The 23,380-nt window shown below is 38.3% G+C and overlaps 1 protein-coding gene across 1 annotated transcript in view; it reads right to left on the bottom strand.

Moving 5' to 3' along the window:
* Positions 1-23,380, bottom strand: part of LOC130582514 (microtubule-associated serine/threonine-protein kinase 4-like) — a 108,053-nt gene that overhangs the window by 10,827 nt on the left and 73,846 nt on the right. The window contains exons 11-22 of the mRNA XM_057381269.1: positions 22,268-22,353; positions 14,031-14,239; positions 13,133-13,271; positions 11,920-12,052; positions 11,033-11,198; positions 8,312-8,413; positions 5,277-5,399; positions 4,931-5,043; positions 3,829-3,956; positions 3,513-3,745; positions 2,288-2,488; positions 848-1,077 (exon numbers count right to left, since the gene is read on the bottom strand). Coding sequence (XP_057237252.1) covers positions 848-1,077; positions 2,288-2,488; positions 3,513-3,745; positions 3,829-3,956; positions 4,931-5,043; positions 5,277-5,399; positions 8,312-8,413; positions 11,033-11,198; positions 11,920-12,052; positions 13,133-13,271; positions 14,031-14,239; positions 22,268-22,353 — 1,863 coding nt within the window. The remainder of the gene's footprint in view (positions 1-847; positions 1,078-2,287; positions 2,489-3,512; positions 3,746-3,828; positions 3,957-4,930; positions 5,044-5,276; positions 5,400-8,311; positions 8,414-11,032; positions 11,199-11,919; positions 12,053-13,132; positions 13,272-14,030; positions 14,240-22,267; positions 22,354-23,380) is intronic.

Here is a 23,380-nt window from a genome sequence, read left to right as displayed (position 1 = left end):
AAAACCAAGCAGGGTACAAAACTTAAGGTCTTGATACATTTGTAATAGTATTTTTCAACATTATTTTAGGGTAGTTGAAATAATTTATACACACACACTATTATGTATGCGTAATTTAGAAGTATGTAAAATCATGATGTTACCAACATTAATTATAAAAAAATGCGTATGTATGTACATAAACATATAATTATTTAACAATTAAGGAGGCTGACAACCAAAGAAACGCAAAAGCTGCTGTCTTTTCCTTTAGCCAGTGCAGCGAAGAGAAGATGAAAAATACATGATTTATTCAAGACAGTCCATCTTTTTCCTGTGCCATACAAACCTCAAAGGTATTCACAGTTCCAAATGATTTGCACATTTCTGCACAGACGAAAGTATACAGATCAACTTTCTTGTGTCTAGTAAAGTACTGCTGCCTTTCATGAATTCCTTAATTGTTACAGTTTAATAAACCCCACCTCCTTTCAACAATTTCTGTTTGCAGTCTCCTAGAATTGAAGATCCTGACCTCAAAGAGCTTCTGCACTATCCCTTTGGTTTTCCAAGCCATAGTGCTCTGAACTCAAGACAATTTTTGAAACTGAAAAACTTGCCAAAAGTCAAAGCGAAGTTGCAGAAGTTCAACATCACATGTAGGTAAYGCTTCTGACAAAGATGGCTTGTGTCATCCCTACAAGCAACACTGCTGTTGTGTACAGGCAGAATTTCAAGCTAATTGACTGCTTGGCATGTSATTGTAATTTTACACAGTAATTGTCAACAAAGAGATACCATGGGTACAAAAAAGCAAATCCATCATTACAGTATTCTGTGGCTTGCAAGAAAACATGTAATATCTTACCCAAACAATGTGGTGCACGGTGTAGATATCGCTGTCACCCACGTAAACCCTGATTGCTCGGATGGTGAAGCCGTACTTCTTTCCTGAACTGTGAATTACAATTGGCTGATGAGGACTTGCAGCAGCAATCGATGAATCACGGCTGGGAGATGAATCGCGGGATGATGAAAGGTCAGATGATAAGGAATGAGGAGACATAGGGCTTCCCAAAGGAGAAACACCAAACACATCTGGAAGAAAAAAATCTGCCCATCAGAGCACATTCTGAGCACATACAAATTTTGTTTAGCTTAGTGACAGCTTTGTTTTAAATATGCCTTTGTTTAACAACCTGTCCTCCTCCTCCTCCCCATATTAGTGAATAAGAAGTTCAACAACTAGATATCAGAACCTTTTTTCCTTGGAGTGTAAACTGTATTGTTTAAGTGCAATGGTTAATGTGTTAGATATAGACTGCTTTTTCGTTTTGCAAAAACACAATTCATTGCTAACTCTGTGATAATAAATCTCAGCCTTTACTCAACAAACACTGAGGAAAAGAAAATCAAGAGTAGGGTAGCAGGTGTTATATTATGAGTACACCCAAAATTATTCCCCAGGTAATCCAGCAGTGCTTAACAAATTGCTAGCTGTTTTTCTTGGTTTCAGTTATACATAAAAACAAAGACTACTGCAATTAGACCACAATATCTAGTTGGTAGCTAGGGCAGTAACTCAATGTTTGTACCAAGGCTTGATTGCTACATTCTGCTACCTCATGTAAGACCACAGGAGTTTCTTGCACCAATTCCATCTTCATTTTATTTAATTGTTTTGAATGCACTACATGCTCATGTGTGTGCAAATGTGAATACAATTGCAGCAGTTTGGAAAGTTTGGACCTCAGTTCTGAATGACAAGAAAGCAAAGAACCAGTATTTCATGTGAAAACAATACTACTCTTGTATGTCCACTTACTGATAGCTTTATTWCTGGCTCCAAATTTTGAGCACTTCATATAAGTCAATATAGTACAAGGAGGCGTCTGTATGCTACTTCTATTTTTGTGACTCCACTCTCCTGTTTATCAGCTTTTCTCATGGTGGATCAGAGAGAACTAGCCATGTGCTGCTTGAACAAACATCTGTTTTTGTGAGCTAGTTAAAACTTAACCTACAACACTACTGTCAGATGGATCAAAGATTGAAGTCACTGTGCATGCACAAGGTCAAACACAGTAGTTATCATTAAGTCACATTWTTGCCTGTCAGAGAAGGCCCCTCAGCTGTACTGTGAGCACTGTAACTTGCTGAAAAGTCTCGTCACGCAAGTGAACAACAAGAGGAACAAAAAAAGTGACACAAAATCCATTCTGGATTCTACAAAATCTTGCACTTGCATCAGAAGCCTTCATAACATGGCATAAACCGTAACATTCCAACCAGAAGTATTTATCTCTACCTCCTGGGATCATGAGGGACAAAGCACTTGCAGAAAGRGACTTGGTGACTTTTCCAGCAATCTTCTTTTTCTCTGTGCTTTCCAGTCTCTGACGAGCCATGTGAGATGCAACTTCACCAGCTGGTTTTGAGGAGGTATCTGTACTGTCTACACTCTCACTTCTTCCATTTATTTGATCTAAGTGTTCTGAAAAACTGCCAACTGTACAAAGAAGAAGGAATAAAGACATCGTGTGAGAACTGAATATCCTTTTACTAATGGAGCACAGAAAAAATAAATTACTCTTAAATGTTACTGGTTAGGTGTAAGAGGATCACATGGTCTGAATTATCACTGCAACTGCTGTGTTAATGCCAACACCATTACATGGGGCCCAGGGGACAGTAAGCAAGACTTGCGATACAGCATAATCAATGTTAAGGTTTTAAACAAGAGAAGAAATGACCCTAAGGAATATTTTTCTTTCTCCTGAAACAGAAAGGAGGGAGAGGAGGAAAATGAGGACTACACAGGAAATCAAGGGTTGGGGTATAAAATGGTCTATCTTGAAAAACCTCACTGAGATACAAAAGAGAAACAGGCCGAAGACAGGTAGATGTGTAGATAAGGCCCTGAAGCCTACTGAAAGGCAACAAATACTTGAGCAGGGAACAATGCACAAAACAAATAAATAATTTAAGCAGAGAAAGGTTTGCAGCACTCCATCCTAGAAGGAGTAATAACCAAAGCAACTTCCACAAGTCAAAGAAAATCCTATCAATTCTGAAAGCTGTACATCACAGAGATCTCTTAATTAAAAACATGCSATGTGTAGCACAGTGCATTAGGAAACAGCAATAGGACAGAGTCCATGATGATCAAACATCACAAAATTCAGTAGGAAAGCTACAAAAACAACACTTCAGGTGCTCAAGCAATCTGAGACTCCTTTTCTTCATAGAAGAATCCTGAAAAATCCTGGTCAACTGTTTTATTCACGTGCCTAGAAACCCTCTAGAGTAAGTGGGGTGACACCAAATGATAGCATTTCCAAAGACGTTGACACTACCCCGTATCTTCATGAAATTTTATGARTTTAAGCCTGATCCCGAACCAGATCCCTGTTGGGATAGGTGTTTTTAAAAGCAGTTCAGAAATATGTGACTTCTAAAGCTATGAATGCTACCGCCTAAAGCAGGCGGTCTGTAACTGTACTGTCATCAGTTAAGAACATGCTGTGAACTACCTGATAGCGTGGAGCTGCTGATTGTACTCGCTGGAGTGGTCACTTCAGGTTCGTCTTGCACTATTTCATCACTCACAAATGCACACTTTTCCTGCTCCTCCCGGGGTCCCCCTGAGCTGGTGGAATCATCTTGTTCTCCTTCGGCTGATACTGACAATTTCGGAAGCAAACCAGAACTGCGCTGCTGCCGGCCACTCTCAGTCTCAGATGAGATGGATGTAGATATTTGTTGTCTGCATGAAAAATAAGAAAACTCTCATGCACTTACTGAAATGAGGAGGCCTGCTATCTGGCAAGCAGGACGTAGGTAACTTACATTTCAGAATATTCTGAGCTCCAGCTTAAAGATTCCACAGAAGGCAATGTTACACTCTTTGTTTTGTCTCCTGCGTCTTCCTTTTCTTCCCCTGGAGTTTGCGTGACTCGATCTATACTACTAAAAACCTATTGCAGACAAATAAAATACACCACAAAAAAAAGGAGTTATTAATGACACATTTGATACAAAAAGACATGGGAGATCTACAGTTCTATGATTCTAAATGCTTATATAGTATTTCAGACTGCAGACTTCAAACTTCTTGAACCTTTTCAAATTTCCAATAGTTTGTGTTCTTAAAATGCTTTCTTAGCTCCTCATGCATRGGTACACAAATACAGCCTCTTCTCATAATAAATTTAACAGTTTTCTCCTCATTTCACAGTATGAACCAAGACAGTACAAACAAAATCCACAGCCCTGTGTGTCCTCTTCCATTATTTCCTGCCAATTCACCCTCCACTGTATTTCCTGAGCTTGTCCACTCTGCTCCACTCATACYAGAGCTCTCTGATCAGCAACAATTAGCTCTCATCTCAACTACTACAGTACGCTACCCTTTGGACAGTTTTACCTTCAATTCAGAGCATTGAGATCACTCCCTCAAAGCCACATTTCTCTATGACCAGAACACATGCTAACCATCACCTTGCTATTTTCTTTGGTCTCATGTCTTTAAATTAATAGCTACTACATGGTAGTACCATAATCTTTGCTATGCTATCACCTCTAAGATATCCAGGACACAACTGAAGAAACATGTCGACCATGGATAAGGAAACCAATGTAAAAAAAAGCGTTAGCATTTAACAAAACACTTCCCTGAAATGTCATGAATGTCCTACAGAAATAATATCAGACTTACATAATTTTCCATTAGCATCTTGAAGATTAAAGAAGCAACTTTTCTACACAATCTTCTCACATTTTGATTTAATGGTATTCATTGTATTATTGCTCAATTTCACTTAGCTTCGTAGTTTCTTGAAAAAACAAGGCCCTATATATCTCTTCTATATTTAACATTTCCACAATTTGCAGAAGTAGAAAAATGTTTATGTACACAATACATACTAAGACTACAGAAATTTTTACTTACTTTCGAAAATCTGTGTGAACATGAGGAAAACTGTCTTATCTCTAAATTAAAATCTTCATCATTTGTRTCATCTTCTTCCTCAGTTTCCATATGGTGGTATTTCTCAGAACGAGCTACAAACAAGGGAAATAAAATATTTGAATTTATCAGGAAGAATGGATACCAAGCTTTAAGATTAAATAAAAATCTAGCTTTATTATTAAAATTGTACTTGCTGAAATTCACCAGTGGAACTGCAAGCTGCCAGTGATAGTGATAAAGGGGATTTTAAAAGCAGTAAGTGACAAAGACAGTGATTATTTAAAGAGCATGTTCATCACTATTTATAATATTGTAAAACACCTACTGTCAAAATAACTTGTGTCATCTTCAGACTCCAATTGTGGAATAAATTCTGCTTTCTGCCTCAGCAGACTATTCCAATCAAGACTCCTGAAGAACTGATGCTGCTTTACTTCATATGCACCACCTGGAGGAGCCAGAGAAAAACACTGAGCAGATCATACCAAATCCTCTGACATAAATGAACTGAACCCCCAGCCAATAATGCAGATAATCATGGAAAGGCATATCATCACTGTACACGTGAACATCTACTACCCATTCCCATTAGAATGTCGTAAACCTGCCAGACATACTCCCTGTCCCTATTTTGTTTTGGCCATATCTTATAACAGTTTATTGCTTTATCATCTCCCCCTTCCAAGAATTGTATTTTTCTGGATGTACTAATCATCAGATGTAGCCATAAAAATATAAATACGTACACCAGGTGAGTAAGTACAATTTATACAGTATTGCAGAATGATTGTTAATAGTTGCTCAGTATAAATACTATTGCTGACTTAAGAGATCCTTTCAGTGTGGGGAGGAAGGAGCAGCAAAGGTACCATGTGATGCACTGACCACAACCCCATTTCCCATCTTCCTGTGCTGCTTGGAGGAATGAAGTAAAGCAATAGTGTTAATTGGTAATAAATTAACTTCGCTGAGTTAAGTCTGCTTTGCCTGTGATGGCAACTCCCTGTCCTTATCTCAATCCACGAGCCTTTGGCATGTTTTCTCCTCCCATCCAGCTGAGAAGGGAGTTACAGAGCAGCTTGGTGGGTACCTAGTGACCAGTCAGGGTCAGCTCAGTACACTGATACAGCATGTATATTTTCCCATGTCAAGGCTACAGAGAGCAAAACTGTAATATCCAGGACTGGTTTCTAAGTTGGTGTTAAGATTTCTAGATTGAGTTCTTTGTTTTCCATACTGCATGAGGGAAAAAATTTGTAGAAGCCATGTCTTCCCAAAGGAGTCCAAGACCACATCTCATCGCAAGTCACTAGCTACGCAGTGAATATTTCTCTGAGCACAGTAATGGGATATTACATCAGAGTTGTATAACTCTTGGTATAACTCTGTATAACTCCAGACACTTCAAACCCAAGGAAGTCTTTTTTATTGCTGATTTCCTTCTTYAAGGTAAGCACAATACCCATTTTCTTTTCTTTCAACCTGCCTTTGTCACTCAAGTCTCCTGAACAAATAAACAATTACATTTTCATGAAGTGTTATGCAGCTTGCTAATATGTATTAGACAGATAGGAATGTCATTTGAAATACATGGTGGAGCCTGGGACAAACTGTGGTGTTTTTCAGCACCCGTGAGGGACCTGTCACATTGCAGCCTCCATTKCTGTGAGCTGATTCCAACACCTAAAGATCCTACACAACTTTGTTGTGGTTTCTGAACCCTCTGCTTCAAAGAAATAGCTGCCTTATTCCTTCTTCAGACTGGCAACTCACAGAGAGACCAGATCCCTTAAAGATGTCAGTTCCTAATGAGCACCACAGGTGATTCATGCCACAGCACTGACCATTCAGTAGTTAAGCCAGTCTCATCTTAGCCAATTCACTTTCTCCACCAACTGTGGAAAAGACACAGAATTTGCAATCCAGTTCTGATCCAGCCTCTTGCAGGGTGACAAGTCTTGAATTAACACTCTATTTACCAGGAAAAAGTATCCTGGCAACAAAACAATCATGCCTGGAAAGAGTGTACTGAAAACAAGGGAATAAAATCAGTTGAGYATTTTCATTTTTCCTTTGGCATTAGTGCCCTCTGCAATGAAGTAGCCAGAAAGTGGAGAAGCTACRGGGGCATGACACTTTCCTCACTCCTAACTCATTTAACATGGGACAAGCAAAGCAATAAACTTTGCTGAATGCCACTTAGTCCAGACCACCAGTTACAGCGACGTCACACAGATCCCAGACATTCAGGCTGCAAGGGACACGTAGTTCATTAATATCAGTCACATCACCATGCCTGAAGGAAGCCAAAGAAAGAAATGCCATTTGGGACCATGTCAGTAGTACTCRGGATCTGGGTTATAACCTCATTTACCCCAAGCAGCTGTGATAAGACCAGTTAAGAACTGATTCCTAAAACSTCTTTTGAATTAGGCCTGAAAAAACGTAACACAATTGCTCTCAGTTTTGTAAGCAATTTTCCAAGTACTCTCATGCTGACTCAACCTGCCACTCTGTTTCCTCAGCATCCCCATGCTATTCTATTCATGGCGCACAATGTTCGGTGTAAGTAAGACTATACCCTTATGTTTGGGCTCTTTTATGTAGGAGGCTTTTTTTTTGCTGTGTTTACCGAGTGCTTTGCCTAAAGGGATGGCAGTTAGTGATCAGGGCTCCCATACATTAACACTTAAAAATCACATGCAATATTCTTCATTTTTGCCACTCACAGAAACGCCCAAATAAATCCTGGCACATCAACTAACAAATAAACTGTATTACATAAACACACAGTGATTTCATTAACCTATGTACGCTCATTAGTCCTAGTATTTTCTTAACATCCACAATTTTGTTATAATTCTTTTTCATACAAGACAGTGCTTGATGAATGAGAATGACAGGACTTTTCACCACACAACCTCAGACAGTCATTTCTGAAAGAGTTTCACTACTCATCACCCACCCTAACATCTGGAGGAATTAATCTGCCAGGCCAAGATACTTCTGAAAATGGAAATTGTGTATTGATTCCCCTTCTCAATTCTGTGTTTAGTAATTTAATACTGAATTCATGAAGAAACCCCATTCAATGGCTAACAGTGACTTAGAGAACCTTCTATTGCATTTATCAAATCAGGAGACGAGTAAATGCAAATGAGCACATGTGAACTGCCACAAAAACTAGGACAGACATCATCATGTTAAGTTCTGAATCTGTAACTTATCATGGCATGTTGTCATACTGTGTGACCTTACAGATGCCTCCCAAGAAAAACAAAATAAGTGAAAAAAGCTCCCAATGCTGAATATGGAAGCTATTTCTAGAACATTAACAATTTTGAATTAGTGCCTCCTAACCTGTTCCCAGTCTTTCCAAAGGATTCTGCCTAAGCAGCAGAGTAATCAGATCCTGGGCATCAGGAGGCGGTGCTTCATCCTTTTCAGGCCAGTTGATTTCATCTGAAAAAAAAGCCAAAGTTATTTGATATTGCCGAAGTCTGATCCCAGCTCTCTGCACAAACTGTATGACTGCTCTCATAATACAAATTTAAAGCAACTTTTTCAACTTACTCTGATGCTATCCGGACAACATAAATATACCATGTTCCCATTTCCTTCAGAAGTATCCTTTAACTCAAAACTGTGTTTAGCAGCAGAATACATGAATGCTTGGCTCATGGAAAATTTTCAAAAGATTAGCACAACTTGTATCTCTCTCTTCTMTCTGTCCCCACCAAATAATGGTTTAAACTGTAGTTATGTTCCATGGAAACTGCTGTTAAGATGGACACTGCTGACCTGACCCAGCAGTGTCTGCTCACATCTGTGCTCCTTCTCTCATGCTAGCACACTCCCTGAAGTTTTACTCCCATGACTAAGGGTCAGACTGTGCTCTGGAGACATACATGACAAAGAAGCTTTTTTCCCCAAGAGTCTTGTACTTCCATACTACCTCACTCTAGTGACTCTCACACTCCTATAGGTTTTGCTCTTCATGGCAAGCCAGCCCTATACCATGCATAAGATAGGATACCCTGTATATGAACATGAACTTTTTAACAGTGTGCACATAGCAAGTTTTGCCTGATTTTTAGTGGAAGCTGCCTCCACAAATGTACTATAGTGAGGGTTTAGACAAAACTCTGCAGAAGCTTCTTTGGAGGTGCAATGATTTTGGCATCAGAAAAACAGAGCATTTGGAAGTGCCAGAAATACAGAAAGCTGTCAAGGATTTTGTTGTCATTTTATGATCTASACTTCTATAAAGTAACTGGAGAAATAATGATTAGAAACTACACACAGGTTTAACATTTGTATTTTGGAGTTTAAGTTAAGGTACTGATACAAACAGGCATGAAAGTAACCTGTTTCAGGCTCAATATTTCAAATTCTTATTATTTCAGGTATCTAAGTTTACACTGAGGCCTCCCACAGCTGTCCTTGCACAACTTATGGCAGGAAAGGCAACCTACAGTTAAGAAGGAGGCAGCAAGATTTAAAGTAGAATTTTAAAAAGAATGTAGATTTTGCACACAGAAACTGGAATTAAAAATCTAGGCTATAGTTTGGCTCTTTAACATGGCTTTTACAGTCAAATAGAAAGGGATCATTTATTTTAGCATGGGAAACATATCCAACTACAGTTCTTATAGAGAAACTAAGAATTATTTCAGTAAGCAATGGTATTTAAAAGAGAAGCAACTGATAAGAATTCTCGAAACAAGAAACTGGGCTGACCAAAAGTCTTAAGAGGGTAAAGTAYGAATAGATCAGGTTTAGAAATAGACTTCTACAAGTAACTTGTGTAAGATAAACTGACAGATCCAAACAGAAAAAGATACCTCAAGAAGTATCAACTAGATTGTAACACACAACAGTATGTTTTACAAAGGGTAAAATGATCGCCTCATACAAAATAAAGCTGAAAGTAAAAATTTTGTCATTAATTTTTGACTATTCCCTCCCCTTCTCACAGTCAGAGAGCATAAGGATAAAAACAGGTGCATGTGTCTGGAAATGCAATAAAAATGTGAGTTATTTCCATGTTTTCCTGCCTACAGCTTCCAGTGCAGTTTAAATCTGATTTGGAAAATAAAGCATGAATATGCATTGCAGCCGCAAGGCACCCAGAAAACAGACAGCGTTTGTTGCTTGTGTTAATTAAACAGTTGATTGTTCTTGCCACTCAGGCCTCAGCATATCACATCAGAAAACAACATGGCTATAAATCCATGAACACACAGAATGTCACATTTCAATAAAGTTTACAAACAAGCCTGGCTTTCAACTTCAGAGATAAAGGAAAGCAAGATGATGACAGAGTGTCTCCTTAAGTACCAAAGGGGGATTTGTTGCATTCTCAGAGAATGAGGAACCAGAGGTGCATTCTTAGCAATTCAGCCTTTTAAGCAGACCATAAAATAGACAGGGAAATATTTAGTAACTGAGGTGCTGTTCTGTTAACCTTGTATCATAAATGGAGACCCTCTACATCTATGCATCTGGGAAATTTRTGAAAACAGCAGGCAGGATAGTAAACAATTCTATTTAATTATCATTCAGTTTTGTCACAAGACACATAACAATACTTAGGGTCAGTCTGCAGGTTAAGTTTAAAAAGGTTATTGAATTTTAAATGGAAGAAGAACAGCTGCTACAGAAATAACATTACACTCCAACAATCACCAATGAAACCATTAACAATCTGTGAATTGGTTTCCTTCTTYTTCTCATTATTTATTATTTGGGAGACATTTGTTTTAGAGTTTTATTACATCTTCGTTAATTTCTTCATTGTGCCATGAGCCATTTTCCCATTTACACAAATTTATTTTAACTGTTTCTTCTCTAGTATAATTTCTTACTATTTTAGTAACACTGCTTCTCCCTTCAAAGTGGTGCAGTTTAACCACTGTACTCAGTATCAATGAATTTCTGTACTTAGCAACAATATAAAGTCCAGCTTTTAATCTAAATTCATTGTTACTGCTCTGATAGCAAATTGTGTWGTCTATCAGTAAAGCTTTAATATATTTACTATTAACAGAAACTGAATCTTTTTTAAGTGATGATCCTCACCACTGATTACTTGTCCAAACAGCTCTTCTGGYGTATCTCCAAAGAATGGCACACATCCAACAAGAAATTCATAAAGAATAATTCCCATAGCCCACCAGTCCACTGGTTTTCCATAACCCTGTCTCAGTATCACTTCAGGAGCTATGTATTCAGGTGTACCACAGACCTAAAAGAAAGAAAACAAGCATGATGGCAAAAAAGTCATAATTGAGCTGTATCACATTATTTGTAATTCCTGAAATGCAAATCAATATGAAAACATAGAAAAAAATGGAATTCAGTTGGGTTTAGTCTACTGAGCTTGCATAACAGCTCACGTTTTTAGAACAACCTAGTTACATTAAGAGGCATCATAATCAACATTTGCGTGTCCGTCATGCGAAAGATAGATTGTGCTTTATACGTGGGAGTCCATTGTGGCAAATATTTTATTTAACTTAAAAACATATCCTTATSTTTATATGAAGTTGTGATGGTTTATCTTAAGTAACTTTTACAGTGAACAGATTGTGAGCAACGGTAATGAGGCATGCTTAAAGGGAAATGGGCCATAGCACAGATYTTAGCACCCTTGGTTGTATAATGCATAATGAGCTCCACAAGTACTCTGCTGAGACTTCTGAATTCTTTATAGAACAGTTTTCCATTTGTCTCTCTCACAGATTTACTTGCACACAATTAGGCTGTTCATCTTACTAATAGATCCTAATGTTGAAAGGAAAAAGCCTAGAATAATCTTCAGGGCACCAGTAAAAGTAACTGACATGGTCAACTGGAACACCAACGAAGAAATAAGTATGGTTTATTCAGTATTACAGAACATTCTGATGGCAAAACATTACTTCATATGAACACTCAATATAGAAATGAAAAAGGCTGTTTCTTACTTGTTTGTCAAGGAATTCTCTGGCATCCTTCTCAATGTGCCCCTCATATAGATTGGTAGTCAAACTCATTAGCCCCACTTTTGACAAGCCRAAGTCTGTAAGCTTTATATGGCCCATGGATGTCACCAACAGACTGAAAAACAGAAAGATTTTAAGTCACTGAAATATAATTCTACAGTATGTGTTTATCATTGTCATTAGTATTGCAATTATAATAGAGAAAAAGCATTTCTTTAGCACTATAAAATTATAAATACAGTAAAATTAATTCAACCACTACAGAATAAACAGGTTAAAAATCTAAGTCTTACGTTTGTTACTATTATTATCAGAAGTAAACAAACTTTTTATGTGCAACTGCACAACATTTAAAGAATTATACAAGTCCTGAAAGCTGAGTGCTTGAAGCTTTGAAGAAGGAGAAACGGCTGTCATCTGAAAGACCTAAAAAGAATATATATAATTTTTGAAGTGAGGTGAGCATTTTYTGCCTGTGACAAGCTGGGTCAGTCATGCATTTGGAAAAAACCTCAGGTATTTAGTTAGTAACTAACACTATACTGTCCTAAGGTATCATGCTATGAAGGTATTGTCAATCAAAACCCATTACTTCAATTATTTTTCTTTTTTTCTTTTTTTTTAACTGTGAAACAGAAGAAGTTTAATGGAGTTGCAATGGCCATAAATTGTACTTCAGTGACTTATTGTAATGTCAACTCACTTGAATAAGGAGCAACACTATATTTTTCAATACTGAAATTTAAAAGCCTAACCCACTCAAAGAACAAAATAACCCCCAAAACACATGTGACAGGAGATATTTCCTCATCTGATCAATCTTGTCTTCAAACATGCAAGAATCTGCAAGCTGAGGGTATTTTGTATTAAACAGTGGTTTAAGTATACTTTGAAAAAACTTTTCCTTAATGACCAAAATGTGATCCCCTCCATTCTAATCAGAAGAGTAAATACTTTTTTTTTATTTATTTTAGGTACTCTGATAGCCTCTTCCATCATAAACAGAAGATCCTTAACAGTTCTTTTGGAAAAAATGCATTTGCTGTACTGAAAGATTTCAAAGTTCAAATCAYGTGAAGGAATGGTGAATCTACACAACATTCATAATTTAAAAAATTAACCAAAGCAAGTTTAAATCTTCCATATTTTATCTACCAACTTCAAAGTCTCTTTCAGTTATATTCTATATACATACTTGTCAGGTTTCAAATCCCTGTGTACAATTCCATAATTATGAAGGTATTCCAAGGCCAGAACAGTCTCTGCAAAGTACATCCTTGCCATGTCTACAGGCAAGGGACCCATATTCTTCATCAAAGTAGCACAGTCACCACCTGTGGAAACAGAACAAATGTTCCAGATTACTCTATAAATTCTGAGGTGTATCAGTATAATCCATATATGACAGAGAAAGAGGCACAAACTGCAGTCATGAATTTTTATTTTCTTGTCAGATGATTCAACTGAAAATGTAACCCCAACAGCCACTACACTGGATGYACTGTAATGCTGGGAGAGAGCACTGAGGATACAGCTGAAAACCAATAAAGTGCATACTGCTGCCTACAGAGAAAAACAAACAAACTAACAAATAAATAAMTGGGGAGAGGCAGGGGGTGTGGAAGCCCACAAACCATACCTGGGTATCTCTTCTGTACTGCCTCAATCCACTGCTCTCCTTCAGCATCAGCACCTTTTCAAAATGTCTCCTCTTTCCTCTTTCTTTGTAAAAATATCTACTACAAATCCCCCAGCACTGAYGAAAATTTCAGCTCCAGAAAAAAGCAAACATTTCCACATGAACTTGGAATGTTCGGACACTTTCCACCACAATCTGTAAGGAACTTACTCTAAGAGCTCTTATTTTCCATTATAGTTGGAACATAATTGTTTTACAAGCTGTTTACYGGGAAGCAATGATGGGTGAGAAAAATGAACCACCTTGCTGTTGGATCTGCTTCCTAAATCTGAATTGCCAGAGTATGGAGGACACACAGGGGGCCCTTTTTAATTCAAGTACCATATTGGTTATTTTTCTTTTGTGGTTTAAGAAAATTCTCTTCTTCCTCTGTACAACAGAAGAGCAATTTTACCTTCTACATATTCCATGACCATGCATAAATGACGTCTTGTTTCAAAGGAGCAATACATGCTGACAACAAATGGATTTTCTGCAAATGTCAGGATATCACGCTCAACAAAGGCCTGTTGGATCTGGTTTCGGAGAATGAGATTCTGCTTATTAATTTTCTTCATGGCAAATCTTTGTCTGGTTTCTTTGTGTCTCACAAAATAAACCGCACTGAAAAGTTCATATGGGAGAGAAAAAGAAAAAAGTCTGATTAATTACTAAAAATGAATTTTAAAATATATGTTTCACTATTTTTTAAAATGGTATCTGTGGTATTCAAGGCTTGTTTTCAGTTCACTGTAGTCTTTACATTAAAGAATGGTAACAAATCTCATTTTGTTTAACAATTAGGATGAATCTCAGTTAACACAAATTAGAACTCAAAGTAAAAAAACAACAGCCCTCCTGCCATTCCCTCTCCCACCCAACCAAACAACAGATACAACAGCAAATGCTTTCAGTCCAGGCAGATTTCAGGCATCCCCATCAACAAAGGATTGCATACAAAATCCACCTATGGCATAGTGTTACTAATCATTGTGACAAATGCTTATTCTGTAGGTGTGCTGTAAGGAAATTATGACTCAGACTCAGTCCTTTTAAAAGATATCACAGGTGTCTCATGAAGTTTGCTTAGAAGCTGCTTGAAGGGGTGGCTCCCTCATCACCAGGTGTAAAATCTCCTGTTCTTGTTGAGTCCCTGACATCAGCACTGACCTGTATCAGAGGAAGGTCACCAGTAGGCGACCCAAAACAAAGATAGATCTGTTAACCACATGGTAGTTTGAGACTACACTGTATCTTGGCATCCAGAATTTCCACTGGGCTGCTGGGTACAAGGTTGCCTATCAATCTGGTTAGGTAAAGTCAAGGAAGTGAGGGAAACAAAGTTAAAAAAACACTCACTTGGGCAAGTCCTTCTGTCTTTCAAGGCTAAGGAGAAGAAACCACCCTGATGTGAAACAGTGACATAGAGCTTTACTGCTGTATTTCTCAAAATCCCTTGAGGCAAATCCTGAAAATTTTTGCCTTGCTTGAAATGTACTTTGTAGCATTTAATGCTTATACCATCTCCAGCATACAATTACCACAGTGTTTATGAAAAGAAAGCACTTAAAGGAGAAAATAAAGGGGAGAGGGGAAATGGGATTCAATTATSAAGTTTTTCAATTCAAGTAATTGTCCCCATAAGGTCCAACTATCACCACACAATTATTTTATATAAATACAAAATGTAATATTTGCCTTACTATTTCTATAAAGATCTTCACACAGCTACCAAAGTTACAGGCACTGAAAAAAAATCARTACTTCTTTTCTTTGTGGAGGAAAACTTTCTAGACAGTACAGTTTCTCTTACTGATTCCAAAGGTTCATTAATCCCTCATTCTTGTCTGAGCATGGGGCAGATAAAAGACATTACACAATTACGAAAGGTAAAAACCACCTTGGGCAAAACCCGTACAAACCCCACCCTTTGTGCTGAGTCTCACACCCTTCTGCCCCTCCCAAGCCGGAACACAGACTGAGTTACTCAGCTCCAGCACTCCTCCCGGCTGACTTCATGCCTTTTGTCCTGCACCTCTTCCTACTGCTCCCCGCATATTCACCTCTCTCTCCAACTCATATTCTTACAACCCTTTGCTTTTCTTCCCCTTACATTTTGATTTTCCTCTCTGATTTGTTGCTTTGTCCTGTCAGTTTCATGATCTCCTGTAATATTTCTTCTTATACCTGTTWCAGTCCCTCTCGGAGTTCCTGGCACGTGGAAAATTAATGCCTGAAGCCTCCGTCCTTCAAAAAAACTAGGTACATGAATGAACTAASGACTGGCTGAGGAGTTGGCATATAAATATTTCTCATGAGTTTTAAATTGGACAGTGGGCCAAGATGGACTCTTAAAAGGCAAATAGAAACCAGAATACCTTCATAAATCCTCATTTCAATCATACACATCTGTAAGGTCATTACTAACATATTTTAAAAAGATTAAACAGTAAGTTCCAAGAAYTGTCTAGTCCAGTAAATATCTGGGACATGCTGTTACATTTTCCCAGCTGTCTAAACGCGCATCTCCAGTCTTACAATCACAAGTAGGTAACTGTGTAACTTTCCACTAGGATTCTGTTTTTTCTCAGAAAAAAAAAAAAAAGCTGTTTAGTTCAAATATACCAGACTCGAAAGACAACTGCAACACAACAGTCTCTCTTGCTTTTACACATGCATATACTGTTTATGCTGAACAAAGTGGTGTTAAAAGATCTTCAATGCACAAAAATTTCTAACATTCCTCACACCTTCTGGTCACAGTAACCCCAGCAAACATTTATGCTTTGTGAAGAAAACCATACCCCAGCCAGCAGCATGYTGGTCATCAAATGTTGCCCATGATCTTCAGTATATTATAAAGACAATTTCAAATTTAAGGATTCTTTTGATGCAGAAGCAGTGTAGGAAGAGCACTCAGACTGCCCTGTCAATACACTGAAAAACAGCAGCATGCCCTGTCTGCCTGCAAAGCCGCAACCAGAATGGTATTGTTGCATCCTCCTACTGTTACAAACGAAGAATTTGATTTTCTATCTCCCCTCAGCCTTCTGTTTTCATAACACAGCAACAAGAGTTTCCAAAGCAACCTCTGATTTCATTGTATGAATTTCAACAGGCATGCAAGTGCTTTGTATTTTACAGATGTTGTAGCTCAACATAGCAAAAAAAAACAACTTACTTTTCTAAAGAAGTAAGAACRTTCATAAAGAATGAAGAACATTTATTTGGTAGTGACCAAACATTACCTCATTTCACTTTCAGTATGAATTTCAGCTTCCAAAGTATCTCTACAATACCTCTAGTGAGGTACAATTATAAAACACTGCAAAAGTAGTAAGATGACAAAAACAAGCTAAAATATTTAACTGGGTTCCTGAATTAGTCCAACTTAAATGCTATGCAATTTATCACTTCAATCTTAAGAGTCATAATTCCTGTTTTTTCTCTAAATTGAAAAATCCGTAATTACCAAAAAAATCTAGAAAGACAGGTTTCAGGCGTAATTTACAGCTCTCCAAWAATTCCAGTTTTTAGAGCCATTTTACAATCTAGTCTATATTCAGTGCTTACAGCTAGTATAGCTGACCTGATTTTCTAATCTGCCTTAGGACCTTGAACTCCTTGTAGAGACACAARGTACTGTACTCACAGCTTAAAATTACACCTGCTGACCAAGAACTTTGCTTCATTTTTACAAGCAATTTCCTCAGAAAAGACTGCTAAATTCAGTTCTACTCTGGAATTATGTCTGACATTGCCTCCAGTGAAGAAAAGCTACTTGTGAGACTGTGATTTTTATTATTTGGTAAAGTTTATAGATYGTTATTTAAGATCAGAATTTAAAAGCAGCACTGCATCACCTTCTAGTGAGGCGATGCCTGTGACCAGAGTTATTTGGCGGCAGGCGGAAATGCTACCTAAAGCAGTTCAGCTCTGGGACAACTCACCCAGCCTTCTGCCTGCACTATTTCAGACTTATCCTAGTCTGCATAGAAGGAAATGTGAAGCTGGCCATTGAGAAGAGAACATGATGGCTTTGATCCTTCTCTCACGATTGGTACTAGCCCTATTTGCTGTAATATGTCATCAATTTTGAATAATAAAACCACTTYTCCTTTTGTAACAGAAGCAATGCCTTCTTTCTTTATGGCAGCTAGTAAATACAGATTCAAAGTGATGAAACTGTAGTCCAGAATTCTGATGGGTAAACTGCCTGGTGTTACTTYAGTGAACCTACAAAGCCACACTTCCACCTGTCCCCTTCTGCTTTGGAACTAGTGCCATGCTGATGATGAATTAACCTGACTGATGGGGTTTTATTCCACAGCTGGTAATGCTTCTTAATCCTGTTCCAAATACAACTATACATGAGCAACTACCATCAACAGTGAAGAAAGACAGAATGAGAACTCATAAGTTTGGTGCAGCAGCTGCTCAGGACAACAYGGCTCCCGAGTTTTTTTTTATTTTTCAAGCAACATCATTAGCCAGTATGTCATGCACATACTAATGTTACCATGCTTGTAAAAGTAAAAGCATTCCAGGCAGCAGCAAAACGTATTTGCTTTAAAAACATACATTTATTTATTGAAGAGRTATCAAACTAACATCACTTGCTTTCTTGAAATCGGAGTAATTTTTATTTTATTGAGCTTTCTCAGGAAACCAGGCTGATGCCAACTTGAGGAGATGGAACACTACTACCTGCTACCTCTCACAAGCTGAAATTGGGAAATATGAGAAGTTTTGTCTGGCTGAAAAAARTCAGATAGACAGCTTGTGAACCCTTTAATGACTTGGCCAGAATCCTACATGTTTACTGATTCACAGCTTGTTTAACTTCTTGTATATTCCTAGCCATTCCCAAAAGCCTCATCTACTCATCTACTACACCTCATGTACTAYAGAGTCGTTTAATTGCACTACAAATGAGTTTACCCAATCAATTAAAAGCAGAGAACTGCTACAGTATTTACTCAAACCTTCACAAAACCAATAGTTTATATTTAAATTCATCAAATTTAACATATCTGACAAATCTCTGCTACATCAAGCCAAGACCAACAATTACCMTGTCAAGTAATCAAAGCTTTCCATTTCACTGATAAAAGCAAAAACACCACAGCAAAGAAAAAGAATGTTATAGGGTTTTCTTTAATTAGTTCAGATTTAAACCCTCCATTATAGCCTCAAAGTAAGTAAAATATTACAACAGCATACTGCAGTTTTACTAAGCCACAGCACAAAATATGCCCACTGACATATTTTAGAGAATCAATCAATGAAGCACAGGCAGAATTCACATGAACTTAGATTACATAGAAAAATTAATGGTTTGGAAAAGCATAGGAGGGAAAAAAACTAGCCTTATAGCATAACAACAACTTTTGTTTCAGCTACTTGTACTTGTAAATAAACTGCAATAAATGCCTTCAGGACAGCTTCTTGCTTTATATTCACAAGAAATAGGTACTATGGGTTTATTACACTCCATTTCATAGATGGGTTACACAGCATTTAGAGTGTGTTGTGTTTGATGCAATCCCCTTTAAACTTGACCATAACTTTTGAGTAAATTAACCATCAACTGTATTGATGCCAATATAAAAAAGAAAAACCCACTTAATAAAGACTAGAAAAATGGTCTGTTGATTTTACAGTCCATCTCACTTATCTGACATACTAGAGATTTTCAAGCACACACACATAATTTTGAAAATGTGATATCCTAGAGAATATAGAAAGGAGTACAAGCTTTCTCAACTTACAGTATTTTAAAGGTAATAATAAGTTTATTATTTCACATTTCACTGTGTTCCCTCCCTATGTACTAAGTTTGTACAGCAAGGTTTGGTAGTGGGAGGACTACAGGAGYCCACGCTGGAGGTTTCCTGCTAGGACTTGTGACCTTGGCAGGGGCCCACACAACMGCAGGCTGAGCCTGAAGGATTGCACCCCACGGAAGAGTGACCCACACTGCAGCACCTTGGGGTGACTGCTGCTCATGGCATGGACTCATATGGAAGAAATTCAGGGAGAACTGAGTCTCATGGGAGGGACCCCACACAGGAGCAGGGGAAGGACTCTTCTCCCACAGCAGAGGTGATGAACTCACCATATCCCACTCCCTGTTTCCCTGTGCTGCTGCTGGGAGTGAAGGCAGATCTGGGAAGGATGGMGTGGTGGGGAGAAGTTTTCTTTAAGGTCTCATTTTACTTCTTATTATCCTGCTCTGATTCTGTTAGCAATTCACTCAAACTAACATCTCCAGTTCAAGTGTGTTTTGCCGTGATGGTATTGCCCCTAAGTGATCTCTCCAAGTCCTTATCTCAGCCCATGAACCCTTTGTTATATTTTCTCTCCCCCATCCAGTTGTGGAGAGGAGTGATAAGAGCAGCTTTGGCGGGTKTCTGGAATCCAGCCAGCRTCAACCCACTACGGGTTGTTGGTTTTCTCAGTTTAGGTTTTTGTTCGAAGAAGTAACCATTTTTCTTTTAAATCTACTTTGTTATCTTAAGGGTAGAAGTAGTATCACTCTACTAAARTGATGAGGTTATCAATCTCTTCTAATACCACTGCGTTTTACCTGCCAGCCTACATTTGTTTTYACATTTGCTAAAGACATCAGTGATTCGTGAAGAATCTGGATATACTCCAAGCTGGTTATTCTCTACCACCTCTCCTTTTCTTCACATGTCTATCAGGGTCTCATCCAATTTTTACAACAATTGAYAATTAAATTGTCAATTTTGTGTATTATTAGTATTTAAAAGATATTTTCTAAGTCTTGATTTTCCCTGCCACAAACATGAGAGAAAAAAAACTGTGTGCTGTAGAAGGCCAAGGCTTTTCATCATTCTTTGCCAGCTTTTCAGATCCCTATTTGTCTCTGTTTTCAYGTGGACAGTTGTCTCCAGTCTGTATTTCTTAATGGCTCTTCAGGCTCCTCCTGGCTGTAACACCTATGGAGCAGGAGGCACTGRTCTGCTGAACCTCTGAGTTCAGGAGTCAGGCCTCACTCTGCTGACAGCATTATGCCTTGATGCAGCTGCTCCCTCCTCTCCACATCCCTCAGCATCTGGAAACTGTTTGGAGGTGGGTAAGGTTCGCTGACTATTAACAACCCTTCCTCCAACAGGGCCTACCCCACACAGCTCCCTTTACCCTTCTCTATTAAGAAAAAGAGATGAAAGGAGAAATGGAGGTGGCTTAGCACCTGCCATGGGAAGGAGAAGGGGATGCAGCCAGGAACGGGAGCAGCATCTACTACTGAGAGGCAGGTTTTTGTGGTACTGGGTTAATTGGGAGAAGATGACATATGGTAAGCAGCAAGTTTGTCTATGAGGAAATTCTGAGAAAATTAACTGAGCTTGACAACCTAGTCAAYTTCTCTAGTGAGAAATTGTATTTGAATATTTATGTAACTTTAATGCAAATTATACTATTTCCCTTCGGATTTCGGCTGAGTTACATAAAAATGTCTGGACACAAGTAGCCTCCACACAAGCTACCATAACCAATACTCCTAGGCATTACTGAATGCCTCCTGTTCCAGGACTCACAGTTAACATTAACTAATTTCACCAGACAGCCCATCAGCCGCAGGCCATTCAGGGGGCCACAAGACTCCAGTGGGTAGATCACAGGTGCTTTTTCTCTTATGTCCAAAATCTCTTCAGAGTGCTCAGTCCTATCAGCTTGCTGCCACTTCCCACCTCAAGCACAGTCTGTGGAACCTGTGCTGGAGAGGAGCACTGCCCTCCTCCTCTGCCAGGCTGTGACATTGGCTCATTTGGCAGTGGGCTCCTCACAAGATGGAAACCTCTATTTACTGAGCCATTTTACATTCCTCCTGTTCCTGCAGGTTACACAAAACAGTTCCAGTCTCAATACATTTCAGTGCAGAGGAGCAGCCAAAAAGGGGTCTAACAGATAGTACAGAATCAGAACAGGGGACTGAAGACAGAAACCATGACTGCACAGTACTTACAGGAAACATGTGTGTTCATTTAAGACCCAGGTCACCAAAATTTTCTCTTGGTCTTCTAGCTTATCTCCAGATGACTTACATATCACTGCACAGTAAGTTGTGCACTCTCCAACCACCCAGAAGCTAACCAAGTAACAGCAACTCCTTAGAAGTTAATTGGCTAAAATTTGAGAATTAAAATAGCATCCACAGAACAACAAAACATTGCTGTCCTACTTCAGGAAATTTGTTTCTATTCCAACAATATTTTTAGGTCAAGTAAGCACTCATTTTTATCGATCTGTCTCCTGACAGATGACATATAATTCTCTCTTGCATCTGCACAAACACAGACTTTTTGCAGTATTATAAAGGTGAGCTTAAATCTGCCCTTTGATTTATTCAGAYTTCATCTGTGGCATGCCATCTACTCCTGAAGAATCTTTCTGATGTAATATTCAGTATTTTCATTTACTGCAGTACAAAGTAGTTCATTATTGTCCAGCAAACTTTCCAAAACCTTGTGAACTTAAAATACTAGTGACAAAACAAGAATGCAAAATGAAAAAAGCAGCAGTGCAAACTCGTTCCTTCACACAAAGACCGCTGAAATAAGATATAATGAGATATTAGGCAAAAAAAAAATTGCAAAAGAGATGTCACAGTCAGGGATTACTCACCCATAAGCTCCATTACTAATCAGTTTAATTGTTTCAAAATCACTTTCCCGAGGTTTCCTCTGCAGCTTCAGCGAGGTATTAGTGCGCTTCAAAATAAGAGATGAGAATGAACAAAGTTAATACAATATTTTTTTTTTCCAAAAGGAGGGGGGAAAAGAACCAAACAAAAAAACAACTATCACCAGGTTGTCACAGTGATGAACCAGGTAAAAAAGCTCTGGACAGCCAGCCAYGCAGCCAACACAGAGAGGGACCAAGGGGCTCCTGAAACACAGCTGCTTTTTCATCCAACAAGCATCTGCTATTCCACAGCAAAGTGCCCGCTTCTCTGCGTGCACAGGTTATAGCCACGAAGGCTTCTGGCAAAGTAGTTACTGGCAATTCTTATCTGGAGTCACAGACTTCGGTGAATTCCACAAGGCACTCATTGGCCACTGCCTTCCCATTTTATTAAATCTGAYTGTCATATTATGGCCTGGCAGTAACAACCTGCTGATGAACCACGGTTTACTAAAATAAACTCTGGCACATTTCAAATTAATGTTAGGATAGAATTTGATGTAACATAGGGTAGATGGTGGAGAGACACAAAAGAGAAAAATATGGAAAATAAAAATGTATTCATTCTACCTCTAGAGAGAATACCTCTAGAGAGTTATTTGTCAAAACTTTYTCAAAACCAAGTTGCTCCAAGTATCGCAAAATGCTTTTTCTAGTTTGAATTTTTACAATTAAAACAATTCTAGAAGATGTGAGAATTAGATTTGGGGTTCAGGGGGAAGAAATGAAGGCACAGGACTCCAAATTCAGACTTCCAAACCCACACTTCCAAATATCTTCTGAATCTCCAAGAAGTTCYATGATTTCTATCCAGGCACTTTAGTAATGTTTAGAGGTTGAAAGCAGACCTGGTTGGAACATTTTCAATTAAATGTTTGCTAAGAAAATTCAGTGCAAGATTAGTGAATTTGGTAATAYAATGCACTAGGCAGGAGGTGGCAGAGAGGATTTATTAAACTGTTCAGCCAGTACAGGATTATTCCTAATTGCATATTTATGGTAAGTGGGAGYGGTTCCATACCTGAAAGTTATGCTTTCTCTCACTTTCCATGT

The sequence above is a fragment of the Malurus melanocephalus genome, unplaced genomic scaffold (assembly GCF_030028575.1).
Source record: "Malurus melanocephalus ecotype Western Australia unplaced genomic scaffold, MMel_1.1 scaffold_503, whole genome shotgun sequence".
Taxonomy (NCBI): Eukaryota; Metazoa; Chordata; class Aves; order Passeriformes; family Maluridae; genus Malurus; species Malurus melanocephalus.
This window is presented reverse-complemented; position numbering and strand designations above follow the sequence as displayed.